Consider the following 15275-nt stretch of genomic DNA (forward strand, 5'->3'; position numbering starts at 1 on the left):
TTTGTGTGGTTGTTTGTGTGTTGTTTGTTGTGTGGTTGTTTGTGTGGTTGTTTGTGTGGTTGTTTGTGGTTGTTTGTGTGGTGTTTGTGTTGTGTGTGTGTTTGTGTGTTTGTGGTTGTTTGTGTGGTTGTTTGTTTGTGTGGTTGTTGTGTGTTGTGTGTGGTTGTTTGTTTGGTTGTTTTGTGAGTTTGTTGTTGTTTGTGTGGTTGTTTGTGTGTTGTTGTGGTTGTTTGTGTGGTTGTTTGTGTGGTTGTTTGTTTGTGTGGTTGTTTGTGTGGTTGTTTGTGAGGTTGTTTGTGTGGTTGTTTGTGGTTGTTTGTGTGGTTGTTTGTGTGGTTGTTTGTGTGTTGTTTGTGTGGTTTGTTTGTGTGGTTGTTTGTGTGAGGTTGTTTGTGTGGTTGTGTGTTGTTTGTGTGTTGTTTTGGTGTTGTTTTGTGTGGTTGTTTGTGTGTGTTGTTGTGTGTTGTTTGTGTGTGTGTGTTGTTTGTGTGGTTGTTTGTGAGGTTGTTTGTGTGGTTGTTTGTGTGGTTGTTTGTGTGGTTGTTTGTGTGTTGTTGTGTGTTGTTTGTGTGGTTGTTTGTGTGGTGTTGTTTGTGTGTTGTTTGTGTGGTTGTTTGTGTGGTTGTTTGTGTGGTTGTTTGTGTGTGTTTTGTGTGTGTTGTTTGTGAGGTTGTTGTGTGTTGTTGTGGTTGTTGTGTGTGTTGTTTGTGTGGTTGTTTTGTGTGGTTGTTTGTGTGGTTGTTTGTTGTGAGGTTGTTTGTGAGGTTGTTTGTGTGGTTGTTGTGTGTGGTTGTTTGTGAGGTTGTTTGTGAGGTTGTGTTGTGTGTGGTTGTTTGTGTGGTTGTTTGTTGAGTTGTTGTTTGTGAGGTTGTTTGTGTGTGTTGGTTGTTTGTGATTGTTGTTTTGTGTGGTTGTTTGTGTGTGTGGTTGTGTGGTTGTTTGTGTGGTTGTTGTGTGTTGTTTGTGTTGTTTGTGAGGTTGTTTGTGAGGTTGTTTGTGTGGTTGTTTTGTGTGGTTGTTTGTTGTGTGGTTGTTTGTGTGGTTGTTTGTGGGTTGTTTGTGTGGTTGTTTGTGTGGTTGTTTGTGAGGTTGTTTGTGAGGTTGTTTGTGTTGTTGTGTTGTTTGTGTGGGTTGTTTTGTGTGGTTGTTTGTGTGTGTTGTTTGTGTGTTGTTTGTGTGTTGTTGTGTTTGTGGTTGTTTGTGTGTTGTTGTTTGTGGTTGTTTGTGATGGTTGTTTGTGTTGTTGTGGTTGTTGTGAGGTTGTTTGTGTGGTTGTTTGTCTGGTTGTTTGTTGTGTTGTTGTTGTTGTGTGTTGTTTGTGAGTGGGTTGTGTTTTGTGTGTTGTTTGTGTGGTTGTTTGTGGTTGTGTTGTGTGGTTGTTGTGTGGTTGTTTGTGTGGTTGTTTGTGTGTTGTGTGGTTGTTTGTTGTTGTTGTTGTGGTTGTTTGTGTTGTGTGGTTGTTGTGTTGTGTGTGTGTTTGTGTGGTTGTTGTGTGTTGTTGTGTGTTGTTTGTGTGTTGTTTGTTTGTGTGGTTGTTGTGTTGTTTGTGAGGTTGTTTGTTTGTGTGGTTGTTTGTGTGGTTGTTTGTGTGGTTGTTGTGGTTGTTTGTTTGTTTGTGTTTGTGTGGTTGTTGTGTGGTTGTTTGTGTGTGTTGTGTGTGGTTTGTGTGGTTGTTTGTGTGGTTGTTTGTGTGTTGTTTGTGTTGTTTGTGTTGTTTGTGTGTTGTTTGTGTGGTTGTTTGTGTGGTTGTTGTGTGGTTGTTTGTTGTGTGGTTGTTGTTGTGGTTGTTTGTGTGTGTTTGTGTGGTTGTTGTGGTTGTTTGTGTGGTTGTTTGTGTGGTTGTTTGTGTGTTGTTTGTGTGGTTGTTGTGTGGTTGTTTGTGTTGTGTTGTTGTTGTTGTTGTGTGTGTTGTTTGTGAGGTTGTTTGTGTGTGGTTGTTTGTGTGTGTTGTTTGTGTGTTGTTTGTGTTTGTTGTGTGGTTGTTTGTGTGTGTTGTTTGTGTGGTTGTTGTGTGTTGTTGTTTGTGTGTGTTGTGTGGTTGTTCGTGTGGTTGTTGTGGTTGTTGTGTGGTTGTGTTGTGTGTGTTGTTGGTTGTTTGTGTGGTTGTTGTGTGTTGGTGTGTTGTTTGTGTGGTTGTTTGTGTGGTTGTTTGTGTGGTTGTTTGTGTGGTTGTTTGTGTGGTTGTTTGTGTGGTAAGAATGGTGATATTGTACAGTGGAGCAGTGACTAATGCTGCAGAGACAGTGGGAAGCAAGGCCTGTGTATCTGGTCCGCATGGCTCTTATTTTATTTAGAGGACGACTTCAGAAAAACATAAAATCTTTAGAGAGAGAGAGGGATCTCCTGTATTATGTATCGTTCAGGCATTTAAAACCTCACTGGTACAGAATAACACTGACATTTGATTTAACTTATATATGTTAATACTCTCCTATATCCAGTGTTGGGAAGGTGACTTTTAAAATGTATTCCCCTGCAGATTACAGATTACATACCCCAAAATGTAGTTTGTAACGTAATCCATTAAATTACTTAAGAAGAGTAACGTAATCTGAATACTTTGGATTACTTGATTTACTGTAGAGAAGCAAAGACGAGGAAATTGTAACATAAGATAACATGTTTTGTCTGTTAAAAGAAAATAAAAAGCCCAGACTTTATTTAACCAAATTAAAAATATTATTTATAGAAGACGAGGAGACACGTCCACGCAAGCATGATTTAGTCCTGGTTTAGACCTGGTTTTTGTCCTGGTTTAATCCTGGTTTTAGTCCTGGTTTAGTCCTGGTTTAGACCTGTTTTAGACCTGTTTTAGACCTGTCTTAAATCTAGTTTAGTCCTGTTTTAGTCCTGTTTAATCCTGGTTTAGACCTGGTTTTAGTCCTGGTTTAGTCCTGGTTTTAGTCCTGGTTTAGTCCTGGTTTAGTCCTGGTTTTAGTCCTGGTTTAGTCCTGTTTTAGTCCTGTTTTAGTCCTGGTTTAGTCCTGGTTTTAGACCTGTTTTAATCCTGGTTTAGTCCTGGTTTAGACCTGGTTTAGTCCTGTTTTAGTCCTGGTTTAGTCCTGGTTTAGTCTGTTTTAGTCCTGTTTTAGTCCTGGTTTAGTCCTGGTTTAATCCTGTTTTAGTCCTGGTTTAGTCCTGTTTTAGTCCTGGTTTAGACCTGTTTTAATCCTGGTTTAGTCCTGGTTTAGTCCTGTTTTAGTCCTGGTTTAGTCCTGGTTTAATCCTGTTTTAGTCCTGGTTTAGTCCTGTTTTAGTCCTGTTTTAATCCTGGTTTAGACCTGGTTTAGTCCTGGTTTAGTCCTGTTTTAATCCTGGTTTAGTCCTGGTTTAGATCTGTTTTAGTCCTGTTTTAATCCTGGTTTAGACCTGGTTTAGTTCTGGTTTAGTCCTGGTTTAGACCTGGTTTAGATCTAGTTTAGACCTGGTTTATTTTCTGGCAATGAGTGGAATTACTGGGAAAAAAAAAAAACGGGATATATCCCAAAATGTGAAAACAGGAAAATCCCTCTGTGTAATCCATTTACTTCAACAAAGTAACTGTAATCCAATTACCACTCACTGAAACAGTAACTGTAACTGAATACAGTTACTCATAATTTGTACTCTGATTACTGAACTCCGGTACATGTAATCTGTTACTCCCCAACACTGCCTATACCATACATCTAAAAAAAAAAAGTTTCATATTTTTATCTCTAATTTCAGAAAGTCAAACCTCGTGATATTTTGTTTTTAGATGTACCTGTATGTAAAACAAAGCGTCTACATACACATTTATTGTTAGTTAGAGTACAGAGATGTGACAAGATCTAAGAAATGTGTTATTTTGTAGATTTATCAAGGAAAATACTGCAGAAAAAAAGAAGAAACAATGGGAACAACATTATAACATAGACCAGAAAATGGTGTAATATGGGAAATGTGAAATGTTTTGCAACTTGAAATCACGACAGACTGCAATTTAATTTCGCAACGGGGGTCCTTGGCTTGTGGATGTGTAATGCCATACTGTAACATTCCAGGCAAAGCAATAACATCTATAAAAACATCTCCATGGAGACAGAAAGGTTTCACTCACCTGTCTCATGGAGTGTGGCACGGTGGAGGGCTGAGGGGGCTGGCTCTGCAGATCCGACCCAAAAGCGATGGCGTCTGTGGGGACCAGAGCTCCTCCTCCTCCTCCTCCTCCGCCTCCGCCTCCACCTCCTCCACTGTTTATATTGGGACTGCTGCCCATCACCGCCGCCCTCACCCCGTAGGGCACCCTGGCACCCGCCCTGCCCAGCGTCATGGTGCTTTTCGGGAGCGACGGGTTCAGTCCGCTGCTCAGGCTCCCGAGATCCACCGGGTCCTCGGCGGAATCGGTGAAATACATGGGCCCGCCTGCGGAGAAGTGAAGAGCGTTGATACTTCGCAGCGACGTCACGGCAAGGGGTGTTCTACATGTATCTCTATTGGTGAAATTTTCAGCAGTTACTATGGTGACACAGTGCGCACAATAGCAAACACTGCCTGTAGCTACCCCGGTTTTCTTCGCAAAAAGGACTTCACTCTCCGTACTGACGATCATGTGTGTCAATATTTATTGTCAGTAATCTTCAACTCCGTCAACACATTGAAACACCGTGAAAACCAAAATAAAGATACACACAGAAAAAAGCTTAGGTTTGCATAAATATCTTTAAATCACAGGTGTCAAACATAAGGCCCAGGGGCCAGATCCGGCCCTCCAAGACCTTTAATCTGGCCCTCAGCTGACTTTCTACTAAAATATTGTAATTATATTTTCTATTAAAATATTGTTAATTTTCTGTGGTGTTTATCACAGCAGCGTCTCCAGAGTCTCTGTACGTGGCCCCTCCCACCAGAGCAGCACAAATGAAGACTTGTCTCTTTCCAAACGCTCTTAAAGGACGATCGTTTTGACTGTCGACCGTGACATCCTCATCAGAAAAATGTCAAAAATGAGAAAAGTGGAGCCGAGTGCAGGATTTTCCAAGAAAACATTTACTTATTCCTGTTTACATACAAGTTCGTGTTAAAACATTGTGTTGAAATTACATTTTTCTTAAAGTTTCAGGTTGTTCATAATATTATAATATTTTGTAAAAGAAAGAGTTCATCAATTAAAAAAGATTTCTGTAATAGATTTGTGTTTCTCTGCACAAATATTTAAACGTATTGTTATTTTTGGGGTTTATATGACATGAGTTTTCTGATCCGGCCCCTTTGAGATCAAAGTCGGTTGGATACGGCCCCCGGACCAAAATGAGTTTGACACCCCTGATTTAAATGAATGCAGAATTGAAAACTTTACTTTACTGTGTTCGCCTATTCATCACCAGCAGTAGTTAAGTAGTGTGTCTTTTATTTTGACATCTTTTTCTTTACACATTTTTCTGTGTTTTTCTCTGTCGTCTTTTCTCTTTTTCTCTCTCTTTGTTTACTTCCGGGGCAAGGTAAAAGGTCACACAACTTAAAGGTAAAGATTTTCACAAATAAAATATAAAATTATTAACTGTGGTATTCTGACACATCTTAAATATTTGAACAAATAAAATAATAATTTTCTCACTTATTACCATGAAAACAAATATACTGACATTATCATCAGCTACACTGCCAAAAAGATTTATAGCAGCGTAATAGTGGTATAGATAGTCTGAAAACTCAACAAAACAAAAAAAATTAGATTGATGTAAACAGCTAGGAATGTAACAATAACTGTTGTATCGTCAAAGTTCTCACAATAATATCGTGGAACATCACAATATATCGAATTACAAGTCTCTTTGCTTAAATTAAGAGTTATGGTGCAGCAACAGCTAAAAAAAAAAAGACAGCGGGAACTACATAGACCATGGGCACTTGGAGACATATCATCTTTTGGCCTAAATCTTTCCGATATGGGCCGATAATCCACGTGGGCATGTTATACCTCATTATTATAAATCTTAGACTCTCTATATTATGTCAATTTAAATTCAATTTACAGACAGATAAATGTCCAAATATGTGGCGCTGCATCAATATTTATCTGCTGTACTTTGTGTCTGTGATGCCGTAGACTTGTGATGATGAAGACTTGTGATCTGAGAGGAGCCTGTATGAGCGGTGAATGTTACAGATGTGTTGGTTTTGAAGCTACTTTTGGTTCTTTCTCATTGGTTAGAGTTTAGCTGCTGTAGCTCCCACACATAAACAACCTGTTTTCTTACATCGGCCTAGTGTAAAGTGACTATAGTGGCTGTCGACACGTGACTGGACCTGCACTGATCTGTAAATGAGCTGTGAACAGAGGTGTGAATGATCGGTATTTACACATATATTTCATTATCGCTGAAGGCTGAAAGTGATAGTTTACTTATTACTTTACTGGCTAGAATGTGATACAAAAATGCCATTAGGCCGACCTACTGTCTTCAAATATAATGTAAAGAGGCAGAATAATTATAAATGTCGCCTAAATAAACCCAATTTAAACTCCAGTAGAGCCAGACCTAAGTTTTATAATCAATTAAAGATTTACTGTAAATTTTTACATCATGAAATATATCGTATTTTATATCGACTATTGGCACCTCCCACTCTCATTTTATCGTTATCATATCGGCCACAAAAAATCCAATTATTAACTTTTAGATCAACTTTTTTCTTGCTTCTTATATTTGTTTTCATGTATTTTTCTTCTGTATGTGTATAAAATGTAGAAAAAAGTAAACAAAGAGAAAAAAAATAACTTTAATGAGAGAGTGTGTCCAAACTTTTCTGTTATTGCATCTCCGTCTCTTTTAATACCTGATTTTTAACGCGTCTCATCTGACTCACCCACCTGTTGCATAAGCTGCATTTATAGACTGTATATTCTCCATAGACAGGGTTTTTCCGGAGCCGGTGAGTCCGCTCGTCGACATGTTCCCGCTGCTTCTCCGATGGGCCATTCGCGGAGAGCGCGGGAGGCGAGGGGAGCGACCGGGGCTGCCGGACGCTGACCCGTTCCCGTTGGATCCGACCACGTCCAGCTTGGACACGGAGCGAGAACTTCCATACATCGTGGCGGTCAAAAAAGTTCAAAGTTTAAATGCATATATCGTCCTGAGAATCGTTAGACGGTCCAAAACAAAAAGGCCTGAAGGATTTTGGCGCAAAGTCAAATTGCAACTGTGATTAAATGTTCTTTTTTGCAATCTTAGAACAAAATTTGAGAAGATAATAGAAGATTCCCGTGCATTTCAGAACATGTAGACGTCTAAACTGCAGGGTTAGATAAGATATTTAGTTGGCAAAAAACAATACAACTGTTGCTTTTTCTATATTTGCGAATAGCGATCACCCAAATTGCAATTCTGACTCAATTTCAGTTTTCCAATCCAGTTTCTGAAAGTCCAAAAAGTGTCTCAAAAACTGTGAAATCAAAACAAAAAGAAATTCTAAAAAAAAAAAAAAGCTCAAAACCCGCCCAGTTGAGACAGACTGTCGAGCTGACGTAGTGTTGGCACAGTTGTTAGAGTCGCCTTTTCAACAGTCTCCTGGTAATCCATGAGTTTTGTTTGTAATTCCAGATAAGGGGCGTTAATCCACAGAGCAGGGGATGACGAGATTATCTAAAAGGAAACAAAGAAGAAGCACAATTAGGATGAAATTTGCAGAAAGTGGTGCATTTTACAGTCAAAATTAGGTCATGTGTTTGTTCTCCATCTTCTATTTAACACCACTGTTGGGCAAGTTACATTAAAACTGTAATGTGTTATTTATTTATGGTTTAAAATGTGAGGCGTTACTTTACTATTGCAACACTTTTAAAATTACTCTCACCAAAATAACTGCGAAGATGCTGAACTTTTGCGCTGTATATGGACTAAACCAAGAAACCAGGACTAAACCAGGACTAAACCAGGACTGAACCGAGGACTGAACCGGGACTAAACCAGGACTGAACCAGGACTAAACCAGGACTGAACCAGGACTGAACCAGGACTAAACCAGGACTAAACCAGGTCTAAACCAAGACTAAACCAGAGCTGAACCATGATTGAATCAGGACTAAACTAGGTCTAAACCAGGACTAAACCAGGACTGAACCAGGACTGAACCAGGACTGAACCAGGACTAAAACCAGGACTAAACCAGGACTAAACAGGTCTAAACCAGGACTGAACCAGGACTAAACCTAGGACTAAACCAGGACTGAACCAGGACTAAACCAGGGTTGAACCAGGACTAAACCAGGACTGAACCAGGACTGAACCAGGACTAAACCAGATCTGAACCTGGACTGAACCAGGTCTAAACCAGGTCTAAACCAGAATTAAACCAGCACTGAACCAGAACTGAACCAGGTCTAAACTAAGACTAAACCAGAGCTGAACCATGACTGAATCAGGACTAAACTAGGGCTAAACCAGGATTAACTAGGACTAAACCAGAGCTGAACCTGGACCAAACCAGGTCTAAACCAGAACTGAACCAAGACTAAACCAGGTCTAAACCAAAACTAAACCAGGTCTAAACCAGGATTAAACCAGGTCTAAACCAGGACTAATCTTGGACTAGAACTTGGAAGCACCCGTGGAGCGCGGAGTTCTGTGCCGGTCCTTTTGCCTGCGATCACCTGACGGTCTACGTGGGCGGATCTCTGGCGTTTCACCGCTGCTGATATCGCGGTGATTTTAGTGAATTTGTATGAAGAAAAACGAAAAACCCACCACTTCAATCCAGGTTAAAAAAGCATTGTGACGCACGTTACTCACATTTGTACCGAGTAAAATATATATATTTTTTCCCTGTAACGCCACAATACTGCGTTACAGCAAAAAGCAACATGTTACAGTAATTCGTTACTTTTATAACGCGTTACTCCTAACACTATTTAACACCATGAAAACAAATAAGAAGTGTAGTCAAAAGTATCAAAAATCAGATTTTAATTGATACTGAAACTAGTATCGAAACTCTACAAAAGTATCTAGTATCGATACTACAAAAAAAGTCTCATTCACAGGACAAAAAAGATTATTCCTTTGTATTCTTTGTTTTAAATTTGTTGTATCATGTTTTTATTGAGGATTTAAGATTTTTATATATATATTTATCGTATTGTATTTGTGTATAATTGATAAAAAATTTTTATTTAAATAGAATTGTATTGTTTTATTAACTGTATTTTTGTCTTGCATTTAGGAAAAGAAATTGTCAACTATCAACATTTTCATCAAGAGCCCTTATTACGCTGTTATCTGAGCTTTGTTATAATGTTGTTTCTAGGGCTGGGTATCGTTAAGAAGTTGATACGATACATATCACGATACAGTGCACTTTCGATTTGATACGATTCGATACGGTTCAGTAAATAATAAAGGCTAAATCATGGCTGTGATACTAAAAGTCTTTGTTAAACCACTTTTTCAGCAAAGGGAAAATGAAACACACCAATTTTTAACCCTCAAAACAGTGAAAATGTCAAATGTGTCACAACAAGTGTCCTTCCACTAAACAAGAAACAAAAAATACTCTTGGCGATGCATCGATACAGCAGCCCAAGATATCAATACTGTATCATCACATTAAACAATACGATATATTGATATTTTGATATTTTTGCACACCGCTAGTTGTTTCCTCATCACAAACAGACCTGGAGTTGTGTTTTCGTTTCATTCTCACATGTTTTAACACACAAATTCTGCATATTTAGGCTGAGTTCTTCTCTCAACACTCTGTTCCACCTTGTGATGTTGTAACCCGGGTGATTTTCGGGGTTTCTCCGCACCTCTCTGCCTGCGGTCTGAAATAGAAATAAAACTAGTAGTGTTCTCGCGAGAGTTCCTACTGGGCCTCCGCGGGAATTACTTCCTTTTAAATATGGCGCGCTCCACATACGGCGGGCGGTGTGTGTGGTGACGCCTGCAAGGAGCTGCTCCTCCGGCGCCTCTGCCGTTTGTTTGAAGCAAAGTGTTATTGTATATGTGCATGAAAAACAGAGGGAACTGGCCAGGTTCCTCCTTCCTTCTTCCTTCCTCCTTCATCCATCCATCAAACATTAGGGGTGTGCAAAAATATTGAAATATTGATATATCGTATCGCTTAATGTGATGATACTGTATTGATATTGTGGGTTGCTGTATCGATATATCACCAAGAGATTTTTTTGGTATATTTTACTCAATTATTTTGTTACAGCTACAGTTTTGGTGCTTGTTTATGCCGGGCGTACACTGTGCGATATTTTCTGGTCGTGTCACTCAGCCCCAGCTTAAACTGTACGACCAAATCACAGGGTTTAACAGTTCACAGCTCATGAATCATGTTCTCACACTGAACGAACCGATGCTCGGATGCGACTTGCCTGCTCACACTGTACGTTCACATAACGACCGGAGTTGTCAAAGTTGTTGTTCCGGAAGTAGAAAACCACGAAGAAGAAAACCACGGAATTAGAAAACCACAGATGTGCGGAGACACAATGCTGAGCCACTTCTGCGTCCGCGCATGTGCAGTCTGCCAGATTCTGGCAAATCGGTTTTGTGGAACAACTTCAACAGAGCGAAATCCTTCACGAGAGGCGACTGGATTTCAAACAAGTTTGATTTTCTTGCGACCTACGAATGTCGATCGGGAGCTGGTCGTGAGTCATTAATCGGTTCTCTTTACCCCATGTAAACTACACGAAGCACGACACACGATGAAGCCAAAACTCGGCCCGATCCCCAAAACAGTCGCACGAGCGAAAAATCGGCTCAAAAAGGGTCAAAAATCGCACAGTGTACGCCCGGCCTTAGAGGAAGGAAACTTTTTTTATGTGACACATTTGACATTTTCACAGTTTTGATAATTAAAATGTTTGTGTTTCATATAAACTTCGCACAAAAAGTGGTTTAACAAAGACTTTTAGTATCACAGACATGATTTAGCCTTTATTTTTATTGAACTGTATCGAATCGATTTGAAATGTATCGTATTGAATCGAAAGCTCACTGTATCGAGATATGTATCGTATCGTGGCCTATGTATCGAGGTATGTATCGTATCGGCAGCTTCTTAATGATACCCAGCTGACTATACTCTCCACTCGTCGGTCCGTCCACCCCATGTTCCGGCAGAACCCAACGGTGAGCTGCCCAAGGCCCCGAGCCTAAAGACTTACAACCACCACCACCTTCTGGAGTGCGGCAGGAGGCACAGTAACCTGCTCCCCACACAACACTTACACAGCAATTGCCAAACAGGACTCGGTCAACCTCCCACTCACTAATTGCTCAGACTATAAACTTTCCTACCTCCAACCACCTACCACACAGAACTGAACTTTGAATAATTGTGTAAATATTGTAAAAATTTGTATATACTGTAAATATCCCGTCTGTCTGTCTATCCATTTAATACAGCTCACATCCTGCACCATATTACTGTCTCCTGGTCTCACTTCCCTCCCAGAACCGAACTAGATCTTCTGTAACTAGTCTATACCCGACTTTTTATGTAGTACACCTGCCAATGTCATCTGCTAATACAGTGTATTTACTCTTTTAAACCCCATACACCTTCACCAGAACCATTTGGATGATTTCAGCCTTGGAATTGCCAATTTCTACTCAACGAAAGGTAAAATGTACTGTAGCTGTCAACTTGAAAACTACCGCTTCATGATATTTTAAGCTTTGGAGATGTAAACAGACTAATAATAAAGAGTTACTTAAATAAAAAACACCTCCAGGTTTGTTTTTGACGAGGAAACAACATTATAACATGACTTAAAGCTCACAAGAGTCAATTTTGCGTAATATAAGACCTTTAAAGTACATTTTCCTTGAGACTTGAGTTTGTTTTTTATCGTTTTCGTATTCCTGTCTTCTTATTCATTCATCTTCAGTTGTTTTGTCTTGCATTTAGAAAAAAAATATATATAGTAAGAGTCAACATCTTGAGATAATCTGAGAGTCTTAAAAGTACATTATCGTCGTAGATTCTTTAGGACTTTAATTCTTTCTTATCTGACGTGCCTGGCCTGAGAACAGAGCGGAGCCGGACACTGACTGAAAACAGACGGCGTGCGCGTTGGGTTTAAAGTTCAAATATCTTCAGTAAACAGACTTTGGTTGGACTCGGAGCGGAGAGGAGTGCGGTGGGGGCCGGCTCCTGTCTCAGATTCAGTCCGTTAAATCCACACAGCTGTGCAGACCAGCTGACCGCAGACGGAGCCTCGTCCGCCGCTCGCTCGCTATCTGCGTTTCCATGGAGACGGTGAGGTCATGGGGTGGGAAGTGGACACATGACCCCCGGGGTGATCATTACTTGTTAGTGGGAGCTGTAGGGATTTAGTCATTTACTCAATAAACACTTTCACCCTTAAGAAAACAGACGTCAATGAGTGATTATAAATGATTTTCACACTCATGAAATTAATTGAAACACAGACATATTTGGTATCTCCGGAAACTTTAGACTCTGAACCCTTCATTTGTTGATGTTTAAATGTGATTCAACTCATTTACAGGTGGGCCCGGTCAAGCAGAAGTAAACAGCAAGGCCAAAAATTCAAGTTAATGCATCTGATATAAAAATGTATTGAACAGATACATATGTACTCTAGTTTATGAAACTGTTGACCTTTTTCTGTACCATTTTTGGTTCTAAAGTTACATACGTTTTAAACAGACCATGTATGAAACATGGAACAAAAATTATTTCCAAAATTTCAAAGACCTGCAAATCATGTAAATAAATCTTGTGTTATTCGATCTTTGAACTGTTGATGAAGGTACATGATTTTTCAAAAAAACGTATTTAAAATGATAAAAATTTGCTTGGAAGGACTGACATATTTTATAGAAATAGTTTCCTTTCATTTTGAAGTAATATTAAAGTATTCAGAAGAAAAAAGTGACAAATGATGTAAAATCATGCACCTTCTACTTGTTTGCACAATTTTCCCTCCGTTACTTTTCCCTCCGTTACCATGACCTTTATTAATAAAAAATCTCAATACTCAAAAAGTAAGAGGTTTTTCAACCTAATCTTGTACCATATGGTAGAAAACTATATGAAGCAAATATTCAAACCAGTTTGTTAAGGATATGTAAGTGAGAACCAAGAGTTATCACTGTTTGGATTTATTGCCCAAAAAGTGCTGCATATTTCATTCCCTCCGTTACCGACATGAGTTTTTTAATTTTTTGTCAACAACTTGAAAGAATATCACAGGTTTAACTTGACCCTGTTGGAGTGTAACTCTTTCCTACATTCTGATACTTTACTTATTTCAATAGTCCCTCTAGTTTCTGAATAAGAGACATTTGAATGTCAAAAATCTGCCCCTGTTTCCCTCCGTTACCACTTGACTGGACCCAGGTTTATAACAGATCACTGAAAATGAGAGTTTACCTGGTCAGGTGCAAAATCGAAAATAAAAAACTACTTTCTGCATCTGATATTTGCATGTTCTGAATACTATATTCATAAAAAAATAAAACATTTGAATATATTTGTCAAAGTATTTAAGCAGATTTCATATCATCAGATACAGTATAGCCAAGTGTACACCTGTTTTTACCTGTTGTACACCTGTGTTTTTTCCATTTAACTTATTCAACTCATCGCAGCCTCTGTTTACACGTTAAAAATAGGAACCGTTTCTAATGGTTGTCAAATCACGTCTTTAGTGATATAGCGGAGGTGTCAAAACACGTCATTAAGGAAACAAGGGGGGTCATCAAATGTTGTTACGCTGTGACTAATCATTTAATTTAGATTATAGTATGGTATACTTTTTATTTGTACAGGGACAGTGCACAACAAAACATTAAATAATACAGAAGTCAGAGGAGTAGAGTAGTAATCCATGGATATATTAAAATAATTGGATAGAGTATTGCTGCTTGTCGTTTCCTCCAGTTGACGTAGTGTCCACTCACTGGTACCGTATTTTTTGGACTAAAAGTTGCACTTTTTTTCATGGTTTAGGTGGCCCTGCGACTCTAATGCAACTTATATGTTAAAATTTTCACACCGACAGTCGCAAGAGGCTCTAGTCTTGTGTGTCAGTATCTGCTGCTCCTGTTCCTCCTGTACCACTGTCACTTCGTACTCTACTGCGCATGTCTCCTGCAGAAAGAGCCACTGTCCTGTCTGTATCGTGTCAGTCGCACCATTACTTCTGTACCACTGAACAATTTAAAACAACTGAAACCATCCTGTCGGGATTCAGAAAGGCCGGAATAATTCTAACTAGAACTGACGACAGCGACACAGAAGAGGAAGCGGCGTCTGTTTACCTCCGGAGGTCAAGGAGTTGTTCAGAAGTGACACCGAGGATGAAGAATTGAATGGATTTAGTGATTTGGAGTGAGATGGAGAGTTTGTTAAACTTGTTCTGTTCTGTTGTTTATGTTATAGTTTATCTGAAGAACTGTTCATATGTGACGTTAACAGTCTGTTGTTCTCTGTTCTATTGTTATTATTAGAACTTGCCTTTTAAGATGAAATGTCAGTTCCTGGTCTCTGATTTTATCAAATAAATTTCCCCCAAAAAGTGCGACTTATATATTTTTTTTCTTCTTCATTACACATTTTTTGGATGGTGCGACTCATACTTCGGAGCGAGTTGTAGTCCAAAAAATACAGTAATTGAGCAGAAAAAATCCCCTGCGCTGAGAAAGGTTTTTTCTCAGAGCGCAATGTAATCACAAACTGCTCGTGTTCGTCTGACCGGGCACCTACAACTTTGAAAACTGTCAGCGATTTTTACCTATTTTTAGATGATACACTTTTTCTTAGCTTAAAATTCTTCAGTTGTCTTAAAAAATGATTTATAATCGTTCTGTTCCGCTCTAGCTCCTCTCGTTGGGATTGGTCAAAGTGATCACATGATAAACGAGACCGCGCTCCGTACATGCGCTTGTTGCTTGTCCGCAGGAGAAACGAGCACTACTGCACATGCTCAATCATCCCAGAGCCACCGGAAGAACCTCGCCGGGCTAAAGGCGAATCTGGAGTCATGTGACATTGAACTCGACCCACTGACTTGAATGTGCGTTCATTTTGAAACCCCGGGGCTTGTTGTGGTCCTTGAGCAGGTTGGTGGAAATACTAAAACACAAATTCAGTGTATATAGATAAACTGACCAAAAATAAATTAAAACAGATATTAGTTAGAGTTACAGTGTTGAAATACTATTCTAAAAAAACATACATCAGACAGACAACCACATGCACCTCTTGTTTTAGATCAGACCTGTCAAATTCAGGCCCGGGAGCCAAATTTGGCCCGTGAGATC

At 39.3% G+C, this 15275-nt stretch overlaps 1 protein-coding gene across 1 annotated transcript in view; it reads right to left on the minus strand.

Annotated features, from left to right (window-relative positions):
* The window catches only part of LOC110165438 (ELKS/Rab6-interacting/CAST family member 1-like), a 467498-nt gene that overhangs the window by 438256 nt on the left and 13967 nt on the right, over nt 1-15275 (minus strand). The window contains exons 2-3 of the mRNA XM_055153860.1: nt 6836-7607; nt 4082-4386 (exon numbers count right to left, since the gene is read on the minus strand). Coding sequence (XP_055009835.1) covers nt 4082-4386; nt 6836-7055 — 525 coding nt within the window. The 5' untranslated portion in view covers nt 7056-7607. The remainder of the gene's footprint in view (nt 1-4081; nt 4387-6835; nt 7608-15275) is intronic.

The sequence above is a fragment of the Boleophthalmus pectinirostris genome, unplaced genomic scaffold (assembly GCF_026225935.1).
Source record: "Boleophthalmus pectinirostris isolate CB_2022bp ecotype Guang Dong unplaced genomic scaffold, ASM2622593v1 HiC_scaffold_18, whole genome shotgun sequence".
In the NCBI taxonomy this organism is placed as follows: Eukaryota; Metazoa; Chordata; class Actinopteri; order Gobiiformes; family Gobiidae; genus Boleophthalmus; species Boleophthalmus pectinirostris.